The sequence below is a fragment of the Lonchura striata genome, chromosome Z (assembly GCF_050655825.1).
Source record: "Lonchura striata isolate lonStrDom1 chromosome Z, ASM5065582v1, whole genome shotgun sequence".
Classification (NCBI taxonomy): domain Eukaryota; kingdom Metazoa; phylum Chordata; class Aves; order Passeriformes; family Estrildidae; genus Lonchura; species Lonchura striata.
The window spans coordinates 15,768,958-15,788,369 of NC_140740.1; the positions used below are offsets into that span (position 1 = coordinate 15,768,958).

Below are 19,412 nucleotides of genomic sequence, written 5' to 3' on the forward strand. Positions count from 1 at the left end.
AGACGCCTGCGCCTGAGGAGGCCCTCGTGCCCTGCCAGCTCAGGGGAGGGAAATGGGGATGGATCGTGCATAGGCAGAGCTTCAGCCATCCCCTGAGTTTTATGAGGAGCTCTGCTGTAGATAGGAAATGTAATGTTTTGAGGTTTTCTGAGCTTAGCTGTCTTTAGTTAGGACTAGAGACCATAGAAAGCTTCATTCATGAGGCATTGTTTAGAAAAGAGTAGAGTAGTGTTGATGTAGGGAAGCTCAGAATTATCCCTTAAGGAGAAATGAATGAATTGTCATCAGAAGAATTGAGCTATCCAAGAAGAATGTGGGATTGAGCAGATCTGGAGCAGGCATGTCCCACGAGTTGTCTGCCTGAACTGGCCACCTGGAGGACAGATTGAGGAAGATGAAGATGGTGAAGTAACCAGGAGATGCTCTGTTCCAGCTCTTGCTTTCAGCACGACTGGCAATAAAACCTCTAAACCCCCCAGAGCCCTGGAGTGTTCCCTTGCGTGTCACGCTGTGCCTAAGCTGGTCAGTGCCTTCCAAGCTGTGCGCTGCGGACGGGCTCTCCCATTCACGGCTTTGCGCTGCTTCCGAGCGCCCCAAGGCTCTCCCCCTTGCCAGAGTGGCCCTGGCCTGCCCCACACACCTTCCCCGACAGCTGCCCCACACTGCCCCACCTGCCTGGCAGAGATGTTTCCCCCCGTGCCATTGTGTCCCTCCGTGCCAGCTGCCCCTCACGCTGGGTCAGGATGAGAGACCTGGCCTGGCTGTCCCCCGTTTCCTGGCGGTCACTTGGTGCTGAGGAGTAAAGGAGGGTCGAAAGGGCACGTCTTCCTTACACTTCCCTCTCTTGAACCTCTGGGGCACCAAAGCGCCCTGCTCAAGGGGGCCTGAGGGCCTGCACTGGGCTTTCCATGCTACCGTGTCATTCCTCCTTCTCTAAAGCCCTACAATTCGCTGGTTGATGTGAGCGGACTTGGAAATGGGGAAAATGAGATGCTTTCCAATGGAGGCAATCCTTCTGGGTAACTACTGCAGTGTTTCAGCAAGAGAATTTGAAGATAGTGCTGGGCCTTGCATCAATTGCATTGATATTGAAACGCCACGCTCAGCTTCTGAAGTGTGAGGAGCCCAGGGTAAAGCTCCTTGAAAGACTGGACTGTGCTGTCCACCAGCAGAGGACTTGTGGGTGCTGAGTCACCAGGAAAGCAAGTCTGGGATCCTTGTTCTACAGGTGAACCGAGTTGATTTCCAGAGGAGTTGCGTGCACTTTTCCGCCGTCTCACGCACTAATTTCTTTCTGCTTTCAAGCTGGCTCCTGGGTCTAGCTGAAGATTTTAACAGAGAGGGGAATGACTACAACTCATTTTCATTGGGATGTGGCTGTGCAAGTGTCCGCCACGAAACTTACAGGGAGCATGGAGCCTGGGCAAACATCTGTGAGACTGCGGCTTTGGCCTGTTCCAAAGGGCCCTTCCTTGGGCTCGACATCTGCAGGGCGTTGCAGAGCAGTGGGCTGCAGGCTGCTGCCAGAGCTCCAACACAACTGTGGCAGCCCAGGAACCACTGCAAAGCTCCTGTGGTTGTTCTGAGGCTTTCAGTGGCCAGAGAAAGAGCAAGCAGGACAAGAGGAGCTTTGTGTCAAGAGCTAAGGCAGCATCTCCCTGCCACAAAAGGGAGGCCGTGCAGCAAACGGAGTGGGAGCAAAAATCAGCATGCACCACTGTGCTCAAGAAGCATCTGCACGCTGCAATACTCCTGGAAATTTATTTTCTTTGCTTCTTTTTCCCCCTACATGTCATGGAAGAAGTTGGCTTTTCAGAACCAACTAAGATGCCAGGGAGAAGAAGCACACTTGCTTTCTGTTCTCGCGTGCAGGCTGGGCCGCCGTGTCTTCTGAGTTGCCCTGGGACGCCTTGAGCTCTGGCTTATGGAATGGAAGGACACGTTCTGCTGCTTCACGACTGAGCAGAACTTCCCAGGCTTTTCTTTTGCGTCAGCTATACAGAAGGTTCGGTTGCTGGGCACAACAAACCCAGAGCAGCTGCTATTGTGAGGTCAAGGGAGCGATGCCATGTCACAGTGCCGCGTCACAGCACAGCGATGTCCCGGTGAGCCCGAGGCCTGGTTGTCCAGAGCAGCTTTTCGGCTCGCTCCCTGCAGGAGGATCCTTGTGACCAAGGAGTTCTCAGCAGACGGCCTGCACCCCGAGAGGAGTCTTGCTTTACCCCTTGGGTGGCATTCAGTGTGCGAAGCAGCAGAGCACGGCCAAGATGTTCGGGCAGGTCTGTGCCGCGGTTTGCACCATCTTTACCGTTGCTTATTCTGGATACTACCTGACCCACCTGACTCGTAAGTAAAGGTTTATCCTGGGGCTGGCGTCCCCTGGCTTTTGCTTCGCTCTGCTCTATACGCCGCGGTAGTGACCGAGTTGATCAGGGAACAAAACTGCCGTTAGGATGCACCAGTTTGGTAAATCTCCTGCCAGCAGCATCAGCTAAGAAGGGGGTATCTGTACTGGGTGGTAGGTGCAGAGCGTTTGCAATGTAATTTGCAGCCTGCGGCGCTTGCCTTCCCTCCCCGGGACAGCGCGTGGCAGTGGAGTGTGTCATTTCCTCAGCTTGCTGCTTCAACCAAGACAACCTGGAAATTGTAGACTCTGAGGGGAGATGCTCAGAAGTACTTCTCAAAACCCTGTGGCTCTCTCCAGGAGTGAAGGAAAGCACCTTTTGCTCCAAATGCTGCCATTTAGAGGCCTTGGCTGTGTGCCTTGACCCTTTCTAGGCTGCGCCAAGGTAGCCATTCCCCTGGTGATGCAGCACAAACTCCAGTCCAGTTAGGGTTTGCTGCTGAAGGCAGGAGCTGTTCTGGGGCCGCTGCAGCGGAGAGCTGCCACAGCAAAGGGGTCCTTTATGGAAGCTTTGCTGTTGTATTGTCTTCCAGCAATTGATGGGAATGGCTTGTGCATGCAATTAAAAAACGATCTATAAAATACTGGGAAGAGAAGAGGAAAAACTGCTTGAGCTGTTGCATTTCCTTGGCCGTGTTTCTGTTTCTTTCCTGGCAAAAGAGGCCCAAATGTAGACAGCGCCTACTCTAGTGTCCTTGTTTGTTCTCTTGCTTGCTGTGGGAAAGGGCTGTTGCTCCTGGAGGCATGTTGGGAAAGGGAAATGCTCTCCGTTGGGAATGACTTGTGCTGTGGGAGCCCCCAGCAAAAGGCACTTTTCTAAGGGCCTCTGGTTCCTTTTCCCTTGCTCCCTGCAGGTCACCTCACACGTGGATGGAGAAAAGCCTGTGCTTTGGTGAGTGGCAAAGGAACCCCTGATGTTGCTGGCGTGTAAGAACTGTGCAGCAAGCTGTGAGCTTGGCCTGTTGCAGTAGAGTGTAGAGTGCCAGCGTGGGAGGCTGAAGGAAAGGCCAGCTGCCTGGTGGCAGCAGCAGTAGCAAAGGGAGCACTGGCTCCTTCCTTATTTTCCCATCAAGAGCCTTTCAGGAGGTGAAAAGCAAATGTGACAGCTCCAAGGTGTCTTGCTGCTTCCAGCCAGCATGGAAGATCAAATGCACAGCAAGAGGCAGTAGCACCTCATTCAGCCATCTTCCGAGGGCTTTCATGACTCAGAATGCCACTTGTATCCAAGTCTATGATTTGCCCTTATTCTGGGTGCTTTCCCAGCGCAGTAGAAAGCAGCTGCTGCAAGGGTTGGCTGTTCCCAGTCTCTCTCACTTCTGCCTGTCTGCAGGGCTCAGCCGCAGGGTCAGCGCCTCGTCTGGCTGGCACTCTTACTGAGGGAGAGGCTGAAGAGGAGCAAAACAGCAGCAAGCCTCCAGCTGCTGTCCCTCCACAGGCTGAACTTGCAGAGCCAGTAAGTGGCATCTGAGGCTGGCACTGCCTTGGGTGCAGGGCCAAGCTTCAAGCCAGGCCTTCAACCCCAGCCCTTGTTGCTTGCGGCTGAAGATGCTGGGGGCTGTGTGCCTGCCATGACCTAGTGCTGCTTCAGCCAAGCCAGGGAGCGCTGGCCAATGGGTCCTGAACTTTGACACTTGAGCATCACTTTGCTGGGATGCTGAGAGGACTCGAGAATGCCTCTTGGCATCAGACAAGAGGCAGCATTCAATTATTCCCAGCGTAGAAATGAGCCCCTTGTGCCCCCTGGCGATGCGGGCTGCCTGTGCCCAGCGGACAGAGCGGTCCAAAGACTCAGCTGACAGCCTTGCAGGATATTTGGGAAACACTGGCCTCTGGAAGGGACAAGCCACACTCCATGGACTACTTAGGTTCAGGCATAATGTAGACTGTGCTTCACTTGCACATGGTCAGAGCAGGGTTTGGTGAGGAGAATCCTAGAGGGCTCTGCATTGTATAGGGCAGGTGGGGCTCAGCAGGGCTGGAATGCATCCCCGAAGGGCCGCCCCCTAATGCCTGAAATACAGAGGGGAAATGAGTGAAAGGGATCAGAGAAGGGACACGCTCTGGGCTTCTGCTCAGACAGTTGCATGCCAACTCCAGGGTGATTTCATCGCCCAGGAAAACACAGGAGGAGGAAGAACCGCAACAAGGCTCTGGAGCCCTGCTCTGATCTCTGTGCGGATCTTTGCAAGCCCATCAATGGCTAGTTCCACTCGTTGTGCAGAAAGGCCAGCACGATGGAGCATGGAAGTGGCCATGAGGGGCTGTATCGAAGTAGCCTGAGTGGTTTTCCCATTGCCTTTGGGAAGGGGACGTCCAAAAGCCCCCAGCTGAGGAGGCCTGGCGGTGGCCGACAGCATCTTCCGAAGGCCTTGCTTTTGCCGTGTGCTCTCCGGGGCGTCTGTGCCAGCCGCCCTTCTGACGGGCAATCCTTTCTGGTCCCAGCTCAAGACAGGCTCTGCCATTCAACGTGCCGCTGGACCGGCATCGCCTGCAGCAGCCGGCTGTCCCCCAGCTGCCGGCACTTCATCCAGCAGCCCAGCCCAGCAGCCCGAGATGAGAGAGGAGCAGGGCCTGAAGACACTGAGTACGTCTGCCGTGTTTCTTGTCTGCCAGAGCAGTGCGTTGTCTGCGTGTCTCGGTGCAGGCTGCGCCACAAGTTCCTCCTCGGTCTCAGAGGCGCTGAGGCCTCTCTGCAGAAGCTGTTGTTGTGCTTTGAGGCAGCGAGGGAGCGCTCGGGGTGTTCCTGCTGCCTCTGGGGGCAGCTGGGCCTGGCTTGGCTCTGCCTGGGCTGCCTTTCGTGGCACGTCGCGAGTGACTGGGCCCCAGGGAGCTCTCAAGCTCCTGACAGTGGGCATGCATTTTGGATTGTGCGGGCAGCAAGGCCTCCGGTTGAAAGGGATCTCCTGGCACTGCTTTTATCTTTCTCAGGGAGCATTGTGAGTCTGGGCGAGCCAATGAAGAAATACAGGGCATTTGAAGAACTTGGACGAGGGTAAGTGTGACGTCTGCTCCGTAGAACAAACCATGGGCCGGGTCTTCAGCTTGTGCAATATCCAGCGTGAAGTCAGGCGAGCTCCAAACACGGTCAGCCTCGGGCTTTGCCTCCTGCCACCTCTCAGGACGGCTCAGTCAGAGCAGTCAGGAAGCATCAGCAAAGACAACTTGATGCAAGCGACGCCTTGCTTGCAGCAGTGAGGAGCAGGACCTGGAAGATCTCCTGGCCCTGTGTCTGTATGGCCTCCAAGGGCACCTTGCCACTCAAGAGCTGCCTGAGGACAGTTCTTAAAGGCAGTGTTTTCCAAGTTAGTCTTCTCCAGATGTAAACCCACTTGCACACCTGTGCGCAAAGCCACAGAGAGATGGAGCCCCCCTTCCACTGGAATGGAACCAAGTGGGCGTGTGCCTTGGAGATTTGCAGGGGTCCTTGGTCTCCATGTGGGAGCTCCGTGTTCCCTGTCCGGCATGGCAGAGGGCTGGTGGGCTGCCGTGCTGCCGGCTGAAGAGACGCCGCAGCCAGGCGTTTTCTAAGGAGTCCAGGCAGCCTAGGGAGATCTCCTGCCTAGGCTTGCTTTCACTGCCAGGGCTATAAAGGGCTTTTTCTGCTGCCCTTTTCTTTCTAGGGGCTTTGGAGCTGTTTATAAAGCCCTCGACACCAGCACAGGACAACAGGTAAAGTGTCCATATCCGCGGCAGTTTCTCCCTAAGCTCTGCTGTCTGGCAACAGGGCAGTTTGGCACAGCTCGCTGTGTCATGGCACGAGCGCTCGCTCCGTGTTCCTTGAGGTCTCGTGCAGGGAGCGACTTCTCAAGTTAATGGTTGCCAATGTCTCTTTAGGTGGCCATCAAGATAATGTCTCTTCAGGAGAAGATGTCTGAGGAGCTGGCTGTCAATGAAATCCTGGTGATGAGGGACAGCAGGAATCCCAATATTGTCAGCTACTTAGACAGGTTGGGGTATTCTCACGTCTATGTAGCTTTAGACATCTGCATGTGCACGGGAGGAGTTTGCAGCTGGCGTTCAGTAATCTCTTCTGGCATGTGTAGCTTAGAGAGCAGTTGCAAAAGCCTGGGTCAGGCCCTCGGGTGCCTGAGCTGTGCCCATTCCTCTCTCTCCATGCCGTGGTTTCCTTCTTTCAGCTACCTGGTGGATGCGGAGCTCTGGCTGGTGATGGAGTTCATGGACGGCGGCACGTTGTTCGATGTGCTCAGGGCAGTGTACCTGGAGGAAGGAGAGATAGGCGCCGTCTGTCGGGAGGTGAGGCGTCCCGCTTGTGCTTCCCCTGGCCTGCCCAGGATGGTTCTTGTCAGCTGGTGGTTAAGGAGAGCAGAGATTTCTTGGCCCCGGCTTTCTTTTGGCGCTGCTCTCACAACACAGAGCAGAAGAAAGAGCATTAATCTGAAGGGAACTGCCTGCTGGAGTCCCCGCATGCCTTAGGCTCTGTTCTTGCACTCTTCCATGCTGTCCGTCCTCTGGCGCTCGTGCACACTCACTTGTTTCATTTCCTGGTTTGCTCCTCTCAGCTTTGCCTCTGAATGTTTGTCTGGAGCCTGTCCGTCTGTCCGACATTCCTTGATGTTCTAAGCCCGCATGCGGGTGGCTGAATTTCAAGCCGAGGGCGAAGGGGATGTCCTCAGCTTCAAAGCACGGCATTGCAGCCCAGATGGCGAGGGATTCTGAAACAGGTCTAATGTGCTGCTTCCTCCTCTGCTGCCACAGGGCTTCCAATGTAATCGTTGCCATGCTGCTTGCCAGCCAAAGGTCACGTGCTTGGTACCAATGGCAGGATGGACTCGTGTGAGCTCAGATGCCTTCGCTTTGAAATATGCAAAGCACTTCTAAGAGTGTTGAAGCAGCAAGCTCTTGCTCTTGACAGCGCCGTGCTAGTGCTCCCTCCTTCACAATTCCCTGAGAAAGCTGTCAACCTCTTGGAGCCCTTTCCTTTCTTCTGGGATCAAATCAGATGCTGAATGTTAACTTTCCTTCCCTCCTTTCTCTCTCAGTGCCTGCAAGGACTGCATTTCCTTCATTCCCGCCAAGTCATCCACAGGGACATCAAGAGCGGCAACGTTCTCGTGGGCATGGACGGATCTGTCAAGCTGGGTGGGTATCGCCCCTGCTCAGGGGCAGCGTTCCCCGCGTGTGCTGTGGGGCTGCTTTTTGGTGACTGCCACTTCCCCAGAAGCGCTGCTCAGCCAGCGCGTGAATCGTGAGGGTGTTTCTGAAATGGCCAATGCCCTATTTCCCTGGCTCCAGCCACGGGGAAGGCAAGCTCAGCTGCCTTTTCAGCTAGACTGGGCATGGCCTTGGCAGGCTTGGAGTGGGCCATCCTTTAGGCCGGTTTGGCAGCGGTGGCTGGCTTTGACAGGCTTTGTTTTTCTCCTCAGCTGACTTTGGCCTCTGCGCTCAGCTCAGCCCTGAGCGCAGCAAGCGCAGCTCCAGAGTGGGCACTCCCAGCTGGATGGCCCCGGAAGTGGTGAGAGGAGAAGCCTACGGCCCCAAAGTGGACATCTGGTCCCTGGGGATCATGGGGCTGGAAATGGTGGAAGGGGAAGCTCCTTACGAGAGGATGGCCCGTGTCAGGGTAAGGTGCAGCTTAGAAAAGGGGCTCTGTGTGGAGAGAGCTGTTGTGGCTAGGAAAGGAGCAGCTAGAGTGTCCTCTTCCATCCACGTGTTGTAGGTTTTTGAACTGATAGAAATGAACGGGCCCCCGAAACTGCAGAACCCCAGGCACCACTCGGCTCTCCTGCGTGACTTTCTGCGCTGCTGCCTGCAGGCAGACGAGGACAGGCGCTGGTCTGCCCAGGAACTCCTGCAGGTGAGAAAAAGCAAAGGGGCAAAAAGCCCTGCGAGCTGAGGACACCTGCATCCAGGGATCAAGAGGAGTGTGGGCTGCGTGGGTGAGGCAGCTTCCAGGAGAGGAAGGCCCATGGGGAATGTGCTGCCCTTCGTCCTCTTGGTGTGTCTTTTGGGCAGCCAAGGAGTCCTGCTTGGGCCCGTGAGGATGTGCTCATGGAAAGTAACAGGGGTTCCCTTCTTTTTGGTTTTTCTTCCGGGCAGCACCCGTTTGTGACCTCAGGCGAGCCAGCCTCCAGCCTGGCTGCTCTGGTCACCTCAGCCAAGCAAGTGCTGGAAGACTGGAGAGGAGACGCTTGCGCCTGAGGAGGCCCTTGTGCCGTGCCAGCTCCGAGCAGGGGCAAGGGGATGTGTTGTGTTTGGGCAGAGATTCAGCCATCCCCTGACTTTTTAATAAGGGCCTGTGCTGTAGATAGGGAATGTAATGGTTTTGGAATTTTCTTAGTTAAGCTGGGTTCAATTTAAACCGTTGTTGGTTTTTTTTTTTCCTGAAAAGATTAACTTTTAAAAATTTAGGAAATTGAGGGAGTGACTTCAAAGGACTATAGAATCTAGATAGCTTAGATAGTAGAGGATAGTTTAGCTTAGAATGTGTTAATTTAGGTAAGTTCTGAGCTATCTTTTAAGTAGAAAAGAATGAATTGTCATAATCAGAATTAAGCTGTGAGAGGAACAGCTGTGATGCAGCAGAAGTGCACTGTGCAGGCGCTACAAGCTGTCAGCCTGATCAGGCCAGCTGCATGGCAGAGTGATAAAGATGCAGAAGTAGTGAGGGGACACTTTGTTTCAGCCAGAGTGGCAATAAAACTCTGACAGAGGCCGAGCGTTGGAAGACTCCCTTCCTTGCCATGCTCTAGCTAAGCTGGACAGTCCCTTGCAGAGGCCCAGAGATCACACTGAGGTAAGCAGCTTTGCTTACCGCAAGTGGGGAAAGCAAGTGCAGGAAAACTGGTGTGCAGACGCCTGCGCCTGAGGAGGCCCTCGTGCCCTGCCAGCTCAGGGGAGGGAAATGGGGATGGATCGTGCATAGGCAGAGCTTCAGCCATCCCCTGAGTTTTATGAGGAGCTCTGCTGTAGATAGGAAATGTAATGTTTTGAGGTTTTCTGAGCTTAGCTGTCTTTAGTTAGGACTAGAGACCATAGAAAGCTTCATTCATGAGGCATTGTTTAGAAAAGAGTAGAGTAGTGTTGATGTAGGGAAGCTCAGAATTATCCCTTAAGGAGAAATGAATGAATTGTCATCAGAAGAATTGAGCTATCCAAGAAGAATGTGGGATTGAGCAGATCTGGAGCAGGCATGTCCCACGAGTTGTCTGCCTGAACTGGCCACCTGGAGGACAGATTGAGGAAGATGAAGATGGTGAAGTAACCAGGAGATGCTCTGTTCCAGCTCTTGCTTTCAGCACGACTGGCAATAAAACCTCTAAACCCCCCAGAGCCCTGGAGTGTTCCCTTGCGTGTCACGCTGTGCCTAAGCTGGTCAGTGCCTTCCAAGCTGTGCGCTGCGGACGGGCTCTCCCATTCACGGCTTTGCGCTGCTTCCGAGCGCCCCAAGGCTCTCCCCCTTGCCAGAGTGGCCCTGGCCTGCCCCACACACCTTCCCCGACAGCTGCCCCACACTGCCCCACCTGCCTGGCAGAGATGTTTCCCCCCGTGCCATTGTGTCCCTCCGTGCCAGCTGCCCCTCACGCTGGGTCAGGATGAGAGACCTGGCCTGGCTGTCCCCCGTTTCCTGGCGGTCACTTGGTGCTGAGGAGTAAAGGAGGGTCGAAAGGGCACGTCTTCCTTACACTTCCCTCTCTTGAACCTCTGGGGCACCAAAGCGCCCTGCTCAAGGGGGCCTGAGGGCCTGCACTGGGCTTTCCATGCTACCGTGTCATTCCTCCTTCTCTAAAGCCCTACAATTCGCTGGTTGATGTGAGCGGACTTGGAAATGGGGAAAATGAGATGCTTTCCAATGGAGGCAATCCTTCTGGGTAACTACTGCAGTGTTTCAGCAAGAGAATTTGAAGATAGTGCTGGGCCTTGCATCAATTGCATTGATATTGAAACGCCACGCTCAGCTTCTGAAGTGTGAGGAGCCCAGGGTAAAGCTCCTTGAAAGACTGGACTGTGCTGTCCACCAGCAGAGGACTTGTGGGTGCTGAGTCACCAGGAAAGCAAGTCTGGGATCCTTGTTCTACAGGTGAACCGAGTTGATTTCCAGAGGAGTTGCGTGCACTTTTCCGCCGTCTCACGCACTAATTTCTTTCTGCTTTCAAGCTGGCTCCTGGGTCTAGCTGAAGATTTTAACAGAGAGGGGAATGACTACAACTCATTTTCATTGGGATGTGGCTGTGCAAGTGTCCGCCACGAAACTTACAGGGAGCATGGAGCCTGGGCAAACATCTGTGAGACTGCGGCTTTGGCCTGTTCCAAAGGGCCCTTCCTTGGGCTCGACATCTGCAGGGCGTTGCAGAGCAGTGGGCTGCAGGCTGCTGCCAGAGCTCCAACACAACTGTGGCAGCCCAGGAACCACTGCAAAGCTCCTGTGGTTGTTCTGAGGCTTTCAGTGGCCAGAGAAAGAGCAAGCAGGACAAGAGGAGCTTTGTGTCAAGAGCTAAGGCAGCATCTCCCTGCCACAAAAGGGAGGCCGTGCAGCAAACGGAGTGGGAGCAAAAATCAGCATGCACCACTGTGCTCAAGAAGCATCTGCACGCTGCAATACTCCTGGAAATTTATTTTCTTTGCTTCTTTTTCCCCCTACATGTCATGGAAGAAGTTGGCTTTTCAGAACCAACTAAGATGCCAGGGAGAAGAAGCACACTTGCTTTCTGTTCTCGCGTGCAGGCTGGGCCGCCGTGTCTTCTGAGTTGCCCTGGGACGCCTTGAGCTCTGGCTTATGGAATGGAAGGACACGTTCTGCTGCTTCACGACTGAGCAGAACTTCCCAGGCTTTTCTTTTGCGTCAGCTATACAGAAGGTTCGGTTGCTGGGCACAACAAACCCAGAGCAGCTGCTATTGTGAGGTCAAGGGAGCGATGCCATGTCACAGTGCCGCGTCACAGCACAGCGATGTCCCGGTGAGCCCGAGGCCTGGTTGTCCAGAGCAGCTTTTCGGCTCGCTCCCTGCAGGAGGATCCTTGTGACCAAGGAGTTCTCAGCAGACGGCCTGCACCCCGAGAGGAGTCTTGCTTTACCCCTTGGGTGGCATTCAGTGTGCGAAGCAGCAGAGCACGGCCAAGATGTTCGGGCAGGTCTGTGCCGCGGTTTGCACCATCTTTACCGTTGCTTATTCTGGATACTACCTGACCCACCTGACTCGTAAGTAAAGGTTTATCCTGGGGCTGGCGTCCCCTGGCTTTTGCTTCGCTCTGCTCTATACGCCGCGGTAGTGACCGAGTTGATCAGGGAACAAAACTGCCGTTAGGATGCACCAGTTTGGTAAATCTCCTGCCAGCAGCATCAGCTAAGAAGGGGGTATCTGTACTGGGTGGTAGGTGCAGAGCGTTTGCAATGTAATTTGCAGCCTGCGGCGCTTGCCTTCCCTCCCCGGGACAGCGCGTGGCAGTGGAGTGTGTCATTTCCTCAGCTTGCTGCTTCAACCAAGACAACCTGGAAATTGTAGACTCTGAGGGGAGATGCTCAGAAGTACTTCTCAAAACCCTGTGGCTCTCTCCAGGAGTGAAGGAAAGCACCTTTTGCTCCAAATGCTGCCATTTAGAGGCCTTGGCTGTGTGCCTTGACCCTTTCTAGGCTGCGCCAAGGTAGCCATTCCCCTGGTGATGCAGCACAAACTCCAGTCCAGTTAGGGTTTGCTGCTGAAGGCAGGAGCTGTTCTGGGGCCGCTGCAGCGGAGAGCTGCCACAGCAAAGGGGTCCTTTATGGAAGCTTTGCTGTTGTATTGTCTTCCAGCAATTGATGGGAATGGCTTGTGCATGCAATTAAAAAACGATCTATAAAATACTGGGAAGAGAAGAGGAAAAACTGCTTGAGCTGTTGCATTTCCTTGGCCGTGTTTCTGTTTCTTTCCTGGCAAAAGAGGCCCAAATGTAGACAGCGCCTACTCTAGTGTCCTTGTTTGTTCTCTTGCTTGCTGTGGGAAAGGGCTGTTGCTCCTGGAGGCATGTTGGGAAAGGGAAATGCTCTCCGTTGGGAATGACTTGTGCTGTGGGAGCCCCCAGCAAAAGGCACTTTTCTAAGGGCCTCTGGTTCCTTTTCCCTTGCTCCCTGCAGGTCACCTCACACGTGGATGGAGAAAAGCCTGTGCTTTGGTGAGTGGCAAAGGAACCCCTGATGTTGCTGGCGTGTAAGAACTGTGCAGCAAGCTGTGAGCTTGGCCTGTTGCAGTAGAGTGTAGAGTGCCAGCGTGGGAGGCTGAAGGAAAGGCCAGCTGCCTGGTGGCAGCAGCAGTAGCAAAGGGAGCACTGGCTCCTTCCTTATTTTCCCATCAAGAGCCTTTCAGGAGGTGAAAAGCAAATGTGACAGCTCCAAGGTGTCTTGCTGCTTCCAGCCAGCATGGAAGATCAAATGCACAGCAAGAGGCAGTAGCACCTCATTCAGCCATCTTCCGAGGGCTTTCATGACTCAGAATGCCACTTGTATCCAAGTCTATGATTTGCCCTTATTCTGGGTGCTTTCCCAGCGCAGTAGAAAGCAGCTGCTGCAAGGGTTGGCTGTTCCCAGTCTCTCTCACTTCTGCCTGTCTGCAGGGCTCAGCCGCAGGGTCAGCGCCTCGTCTGGCTGGCACTCTTACTGAGGGAGAGGCTGAAGAGGAGCAAAACAGCAGCAAGCCTCCAGCTGCTGTCCCTCCACAGGCTGAACTTGCAGAGCCAGTAAGTGGCATCTGAGGCTGGCACTGCCTTGGGTGCAGGGCCAAGCTTCAAGCCAGGCCTTCAACCCCAGCCCTTGTTGCTTGCGGCTGAAGATGCTGGGGGCTGTGTGCCTGCCATGACCTAGTGCTGCTTCAGCCAAGCCAGGGAGCGCTGGCCAATGGGTCCTGAACTTTGACACTTGAGCATCACTTTGCTGGGATGCTGAGAGGACTCGAGAATGCCTCTTGGCATCAGACAAGAGGCAGCATTCAATTATTCCCAGCGTAGAAATGAGCCCCTTGTGCCCCCTGGCGATGCGGGCTGCCTGTGCCCAGCGGACAGAGCGGTCCAAAGACTCAGCTGACAGCCTTGCAGGATATTTGGGAAACACTGGCCTCTGGAAGGGACAAGCCACACTCCATGGACTACTTAGGTTCAGGCATAATGTAGACTGTGCTTCACTTGCACATGGTCAGAGCAGGGTTTGGTGAGGAGAATCCTAGAGGGCTCTGCATTGTATAGGGCAGGTGGGGCTCAGCAGGGCTGGAATGCATCCCCGAAGGGCCGCCCCCTAATGCCTGAAATACAGAGGGGAAATGAGTGAAAGGGATCAGAGAAGGGACACGCTCTGGGCTTCTGCTCAGACAGTTGCATGCCAACTCCAGGGTGATTTCATCGCCCAGGAAAACACAGGAGGAGGAAGAACCGCAACAAGGCTCTGGAGCCCTGCTCTGATCTCTGTGCGGATCTTTGCAAGCCCATCAATGGCTAGTTCCACTCGTTGTGCAGAAAGGCCAGCACGATGGAGCATGGAAGTGGCCATGAGGGGCTGTATCGAAGTAGCCTGAGTGGTTTTCCCATTGCCTTTGGGAAGGGGACGTCCAAAAGCCCCCAGCTGAGGAGGCCTGGCGGTGGCCGACAGCATTTTCCGAAGGCCTTGCTTTTGCCGTGTGCTCTCCGGGGCGTCTGTGCCAGCCGCCCTTCTGACGGGCAATCCTTTCTGGTCCCAGCTCAAGACAGGCTCTGCCATTCAACGTGCCGCTGGACCGGCATCGCCTGCAGCAGCCGGCTGTCCCCCAGCTGCCGGCACTTCATCCAGGAGCCCAGCCCAGCAGCCCGAGATGAGAGAGGAGCAGGGCCTGAAGACACTGAGTACGTCTGCCGTGTTTCTTGTCTGCCAGAGCAGTGCGTTGTCTGCGTGTCTCGGTGCAGGCTGCGCCACAAGTTCCTCCTCGGTCTCAGAGGCGCTGAGGCCTCTCTGCAGAAGCTGTTGTTGTGCTTTGAGGCAGCGAGGGAGCGCTCGGGGTGTTCCTGCTGCCTCTGGGGGCAGCTGGGCCTGGCTTGGCTCTGCCTGGGCTGCCTTTCGTGGCACGTCGCGAGTGACTGGGCCCCAGGGAGCTCTCAAGCTCCTGACAGTGGGCATGCATTTTGGATTGTGCGGGCAGCAAGGCCTCCGGTTGAAAGGGAGCTCCTGGCACTGCTTTTATCTTTCTCAGGGAGCATTGTGAGTCTGGGTGAGCCAGTGAAGAAATACAGGGCATTTGAAGAACTTGGACGAGGGTAAGTGTGACGTCTGCTCCGTAGAACAAACCATGGGCCGGGTCTTCAGCTTGTGCAATATCCAGCGTGAAGTCAGGCGAGCTCCAAACACGGTCAGCCTCGGGCTTTGCCTCCTGCCACCTCTCAGGACGGCTCAGTCAGAGCAGTCAGGAAGCATCAGCAAAGACAACTTGATGCAAGCGACGCCTTGCTTGCAGCAGTGAGGAGCAGGACCTGGAAGATCTCCTGGCCCTGTGTCTGTATGGCCTCCAAGGGCACCTTGCCACTCAAGAGCTGCCTGAGGACAGTTCTTAAAGGCAGTGTTTTCCAAGTTAGTCTTCTCCAGATGTAAACCCACTTGCACACCTGTGCGCAAAGCCACAGAGAGATGGAGCCCCCCTTCCACTGGAATGGAACCAAGTGGGCGTGTGCCTTGGAGATTTGCAGGGGTCCTTGGTCTCCATGTGGGAGCTCCGTGTTCCCTGTCCGGCATGGCAGAGGGCTGGTGGGCTGCCGTGCTGCCGGCTGAAGAGACGCCGCAGCCAGGCGTTTTCTAAGGAGTCCAGGCAGCCTAGGGAGATCTCCTGCCTAGGCTTGCTTTCACTGCCAGGGCTATAAAGGGCTTTTTCTGCTGCCCTTTTCTTTCTAGGGGCTTTGGAGCTGTTTATAAAGCCCTCGACACCAGCACAGGACAACAGGTAAAGTGTCCATACCCACGGCAGTTTCTCCCTAAGCTCTGCTGTCTGGCAACAGGGCAGTTTGGCACAGCTCGCTGTGTCATGGCACGAGCGCTCGCTCCGTGTTCCTTGAGGTCTCGTGCAGGGAGCGACTTCTCAAGTTAATGGTTGCCAATGTCTCTTTAGGTGGCCATCAAGATAATGTCTCTTCAGGAGAAGATGTCTGAGGAGCTGGCTGTCAATGAAATCCTGGTGATGAGGGACAGCAGGAATCCCAATATTGTCAGCTACTTAGACAGGTTGGGGTATTCTCACGTCTATGTAGCTTTAGACATCTGCATGTGCACGGGAGGAGTTTGCAGCTGGCTTTCAGTAATCTCTTCTGGCATGTGTAGCTTGGAGAGCAGTTGCAAAAGCCTGGGTCAGGCCCTCGGGTGCCTGAGCCGTGCCCATTCCTCTCTCTCCATGCCGTGGTTTCCTTCTTTCAGCTACCTGGTGGATGCGGAGCTCTGGCTGGTGATGGAGTTCATGGACGGCAGCACGTTGTTCGATGTGCTCCGGGCAGTGTACCTGGAGGAAGGAGAGATAGGCGCCGTCTGTCGGGAGGTGAGGCGTCCCGCTTGTGCTTCCCCTGGCCTGCCCAGGATGGTTCTTGTCAGCTGGTGGTTAAGGAGAGCAGAGATTTCTTGGCCCCGGCTTTCTTTTGGCGCTGCTCTCACAACACAGAGCAGAAGAAAGAGCATTAATCTGAAGGGAACTGCCTGCTGGAGTCCCCGCATGCCTTAGGCTCTGTTCTTGCACTCTTCCATGCTGTCCGTCCTCTGGCGCTCGTGCACACTCACTTGTTTCATTTCCTGGTTTGCTCCTCTCAGCTTTGCCTCTGAATGTTTGTCTGGAGCCTGTCCGTCTGTCCGACATTCCTTGATGTTCTAAGCCCGCATGCGGGTGGCTGAATTTCAAGCCGAGGGCGAAGGGGATGTCCTCAGCTTCAAAGCACGGCATTGCAGCCCAGATGGCGAGGGATTCTGAAACAGGTCTAATGTGCTGCTTCCTCCTCTGCTGCCACAGGGCTTCCAATGTAATCGTTGCCATGCTGCTTGCCAGCCAAAGGTCACGTGCTTGGTACCAATGGCAGGATGGACTCGTGTGAGCTCAGATGCCTTCGCTTTGAAATATGCAAAGCACTTCTAAGAGTGTTGAAGCAGCAAGCTCTTGCTCTTGACAGCGCCGTGCTAGTGCTCCCTCCTTCACAATTCCCTGAGAAAGCTGTCAACCTCTTGGAGCCCTTTCCTTTCTTCTGGGATCAAATCAGATGCTGAATGTTAACTTTCCTTCCCTCCTTTCTCTCTCAGTGCCTGCAAGGACTGCATTTCCTTCATTCCCGCCAAGTCATCCACAGGGACATCAAGAGCGGCAACGTTCTCGTGGGCATGGACGGATCTGTCAAGCTGGGTGGGTATCGCCCCTGCTCAGGGGCAGCGTTCCCCGCGTGTGCTGTGGGGCTGCTTTTTGGTGACTGCCACTTCCCCAGAAGCGCTGCTCAGCCAGCGCGTGAATCGTGAGGGTGTTTCTGAAATGGCCAATGCCCTATTTCCCTGGCTCCAGCCACGGGGAAGGCAAGCTCAGCTGCCTTTTCAGCTAGACTGGGCATGGCCTTGGCAGGCTTGGAGTGGGCCATCCTTTAGGCCGGTTTGGCAGCGGTGGCTGGCTTTGACAGGCTTTGTTTTTCTCCTCAGCTGACTTTGGCCTCTGCGCTCAGCTCAGCCCTGAGCGCAGCAAGCGCAGCTCCAGAGTGGGCACTCCCAGCTGGATGGCCCCGGAAGTGGTGAGAGGAGAAGCCTACGGCCCCAAAGTGGACATCTGGTCCCTGGGGATCATGGGGCTGGAAATGGTGGAAGGGGAAGCTCCTTACGAGAGGATGGCCCGTGTCAGGGTAAGGTGCAGCTTAGAAAGGGGGCTCTGTGTGGAGAGAGCTGTTGTGGCTAGGAAAGGAGCAGCTAGAGTGTCCTCTTCCATCCACGTGTTGTAGGTTTTTGAACTGATAGAAATGAACGGGCCCCCGAAACTGCAGAACCCCAGGCACCACTCGGCTCTCCTGCGCGACTTTCTGCGCTGCTGCCTGCAGGCAGACGAGGACAGGCGCTGGTCTGCCCAGGAACTCCTGCAGGTGAGAAAAAGCAAAGGGGCTGAGGACACCTGCATCCAGGGATCAAGAGGAGTGTGGGCTGCGTGGGTGAGGCAGCTTCCAGGAGAGGAAGGCCCATGGGGAATGTGCTGCCCTCGGTCCTCTTGGTGTGTCTTTTGGGCAGCCAAGGAGTCCTGCTTGGGCCTGTGAGGATGTGCTCATGGAAAGTAACAGGGGTTCCCTTCTTTTTGGTTTTTCTTCCGGGCAGCACCCGTTTGTGACCTCAGGCGAGCCAGCCTCCAGCCTGGCTGCTCTGGTCACCTCAGCCAAGCAAGTGCTGGAAGACTGGAGAGGAGACGCTTGCGCCTGAGGAGGCCCTTGTGCCGTGCCAGCTCCGAGCAGGGGCAAGGGGATGTGTTGTGTTTGGGCAGAGATTCAGCCATCCCCTGACTTTTTAATAAGGGCCTGTGCTGTAGATAGGGAATGTAATGGTTTTGGAATTTTCTTAGTTAAGCTGGGTTCAATTTAAACCGTTGTTGGTTTTTTTTTTTTCCTGAAAAGATTAACTTTTAAAAATTTAGGAAATTGAGGGAGTGACTTCAAAGGACTATAGAATCTAGATAGCTTAGATAGTAGAGGATAGTTTAGCTTAGAATGTGTTAATTTAGGTAAGTTCTGAGCTATCTTTTAAGTAGAAAAGAATGAATTGTCATAATCAGAATTAAGCTGTGAGAGGAACAGCTGTGATGCAGCAGAAGTGCACTGTGCAGGCGCTACAAGCTGTCAGCCTGATCAGGCCAGCTGCATGGCAGAATGATAAAGATGCAGAAGTAGTGAGGGGACACTTTGTTTCAGCCAGAGTGGCAATAATACTCTGACAGAGGCAGAGCGTTGGAAGACTCCCTTCCTTGCCATGCTCTAGCTAAGCTGGACAGTCCCTTGCAGAGGCCCAGAGATCACGCTGAGGTAAGCAGCTTTGCTTACCGCAAGTGGGGAAAGCAAGTGCAGGAAAACTGGCGTGCAGACGCCTGCGCCTGAGGAGGCCCTCGTGCCCTGCCAGCTCAGGGGAGGGAAATGGGGATGGATCGTGCATAGGCAGAGCTTCAGCCATCCCCTGAGTTTTATGAGGAGCTCTGCTGTAGATAGGAAATGTAATGTTTTGAGGTTTTCTGAGCTTAGCTGTCTTTAGTTAGGACTAGAGACCATAGAAAGCTTCATTCATGAGGCATTGTTTAGAAAAGAGTAGAGTAGTGTTGATGTAGGGAAGCTCAGAATTATCCCTTAAGGAGAAATGAATGAATTGTCATCAGAAGAATTGAGCTATCCAAGAAGAATGTGGGATTGAGCAGATCTGGAGCAGGCATGTCCCACGAGTTGTCTGCCTGAACTGGCCACCTGGAGGACAGATTGAGGAAGATGAAGATGGTGAAGTAACCAGGAGATGCTCTGTTCCAGCTCTTGCTTTCAGCACGACTGGCAATAAAACCTCTAAACCCCCCAGAGCCCTGGAGTGTTCCCTTGCGTGTCACGCTGTGCCTAAGCTGGTCAGTGCCTTCCAAGCTGTGCGCTGCGGACGGGCTCTCCCGTTCACGGCTTTGCGCTGCTTCCGAGCGCCCCAAGGCTCTCCCCCTTGCCAGAGTGGCCCTGGCCTGCCCCACACACCTTCCCCGACAGCTGCCCCACACTGCCCCACCTGCCTGGCAGAGATGTTTCCCCCCGTGCCATTGTGTCCCTCCGTGCCAGCTGCCCCTCACGCTGGGTCAGGATGAGAGACCTGGCCTGGCTGTCCCCCTTTTCCTGGCGGTCACTTGGTGCTGAGGAGTAAAGGAGGGTCGAAAGGGCACGTCTTCCTTACACTTCCCTCTCTTGAACCTCTGGGGCACCAAAGCGCCCTGCTCAAGGGGGCCTGAGGGCCTGCACTGGGCTTTCCATGCTACCGTGTCATTCCTCCTTCTCTAAAGCCCTACAATTCGCTGGTTGATGTGAGCGGACTTGGAAATGGGGAAAATGAGATGCTTTCC

At 54.8% G+C, this 19,412-nt stretch overlaps 2 protein-coding genes across 2 annotated transcripts; both read left to right on the plus strand.

Annotated features, from left to right (window-relative positions):
• The first annotated feature begins 2,267 nt into the window (after nt 1-2,267).
• On the plus strand, nt 2,268-8,563 carry LOC144248347 (serine/threonine-protein kinase PAK 3-like). Its single transcript, XM_085567977.1, has 10 exons — nt 2,268-2,346; nt 4,847-5,071; nt 5,333-5,396; nt 6,025-6,073; nt 6,239-6,351; nt 6,541-6,658; nt 7,405-7,548; nt 7,812-7,985; nt 8,082-8,219; nt 8,462-8,563. Exons 1-10 carry the CDS (start codon nt 2,268-2,270, stop codon nt 8,561-8,563), a joined length of 1,206 nt encoding a protein of 401 aa, XP_085424103.1.
• A 2,918-nt stretch (nt 8,564-11,481) lies between these two features.
• Nucleotides 11,482-17,761, plus strand: LOC144248346 (serine/threonine-protein kinase PAK 3-like). The gene is made up of 10 exons (XM_085567978.1): nt 11,482-11,560; nt 14,026-14,202; nt 14,547-14,610; nt 15,239-15,287; nt 15,453-15,565; nt 15,755-15,872; nt 16,619-16,718; nt 17,003-17,199; nt 17,296-17,499; nt 17,660-17,761. The coding sequence occupies exons 1-10, from the start codon at nt 11,482-11,484 to the stop codon at nt 17,759-17,761; spliced, it is 1,203 nt and encodes a 400-aa protein (XP_085424104.1).
• Nucleotides 17,762-19,412: the final 1,651 nt, after the last annotated feature.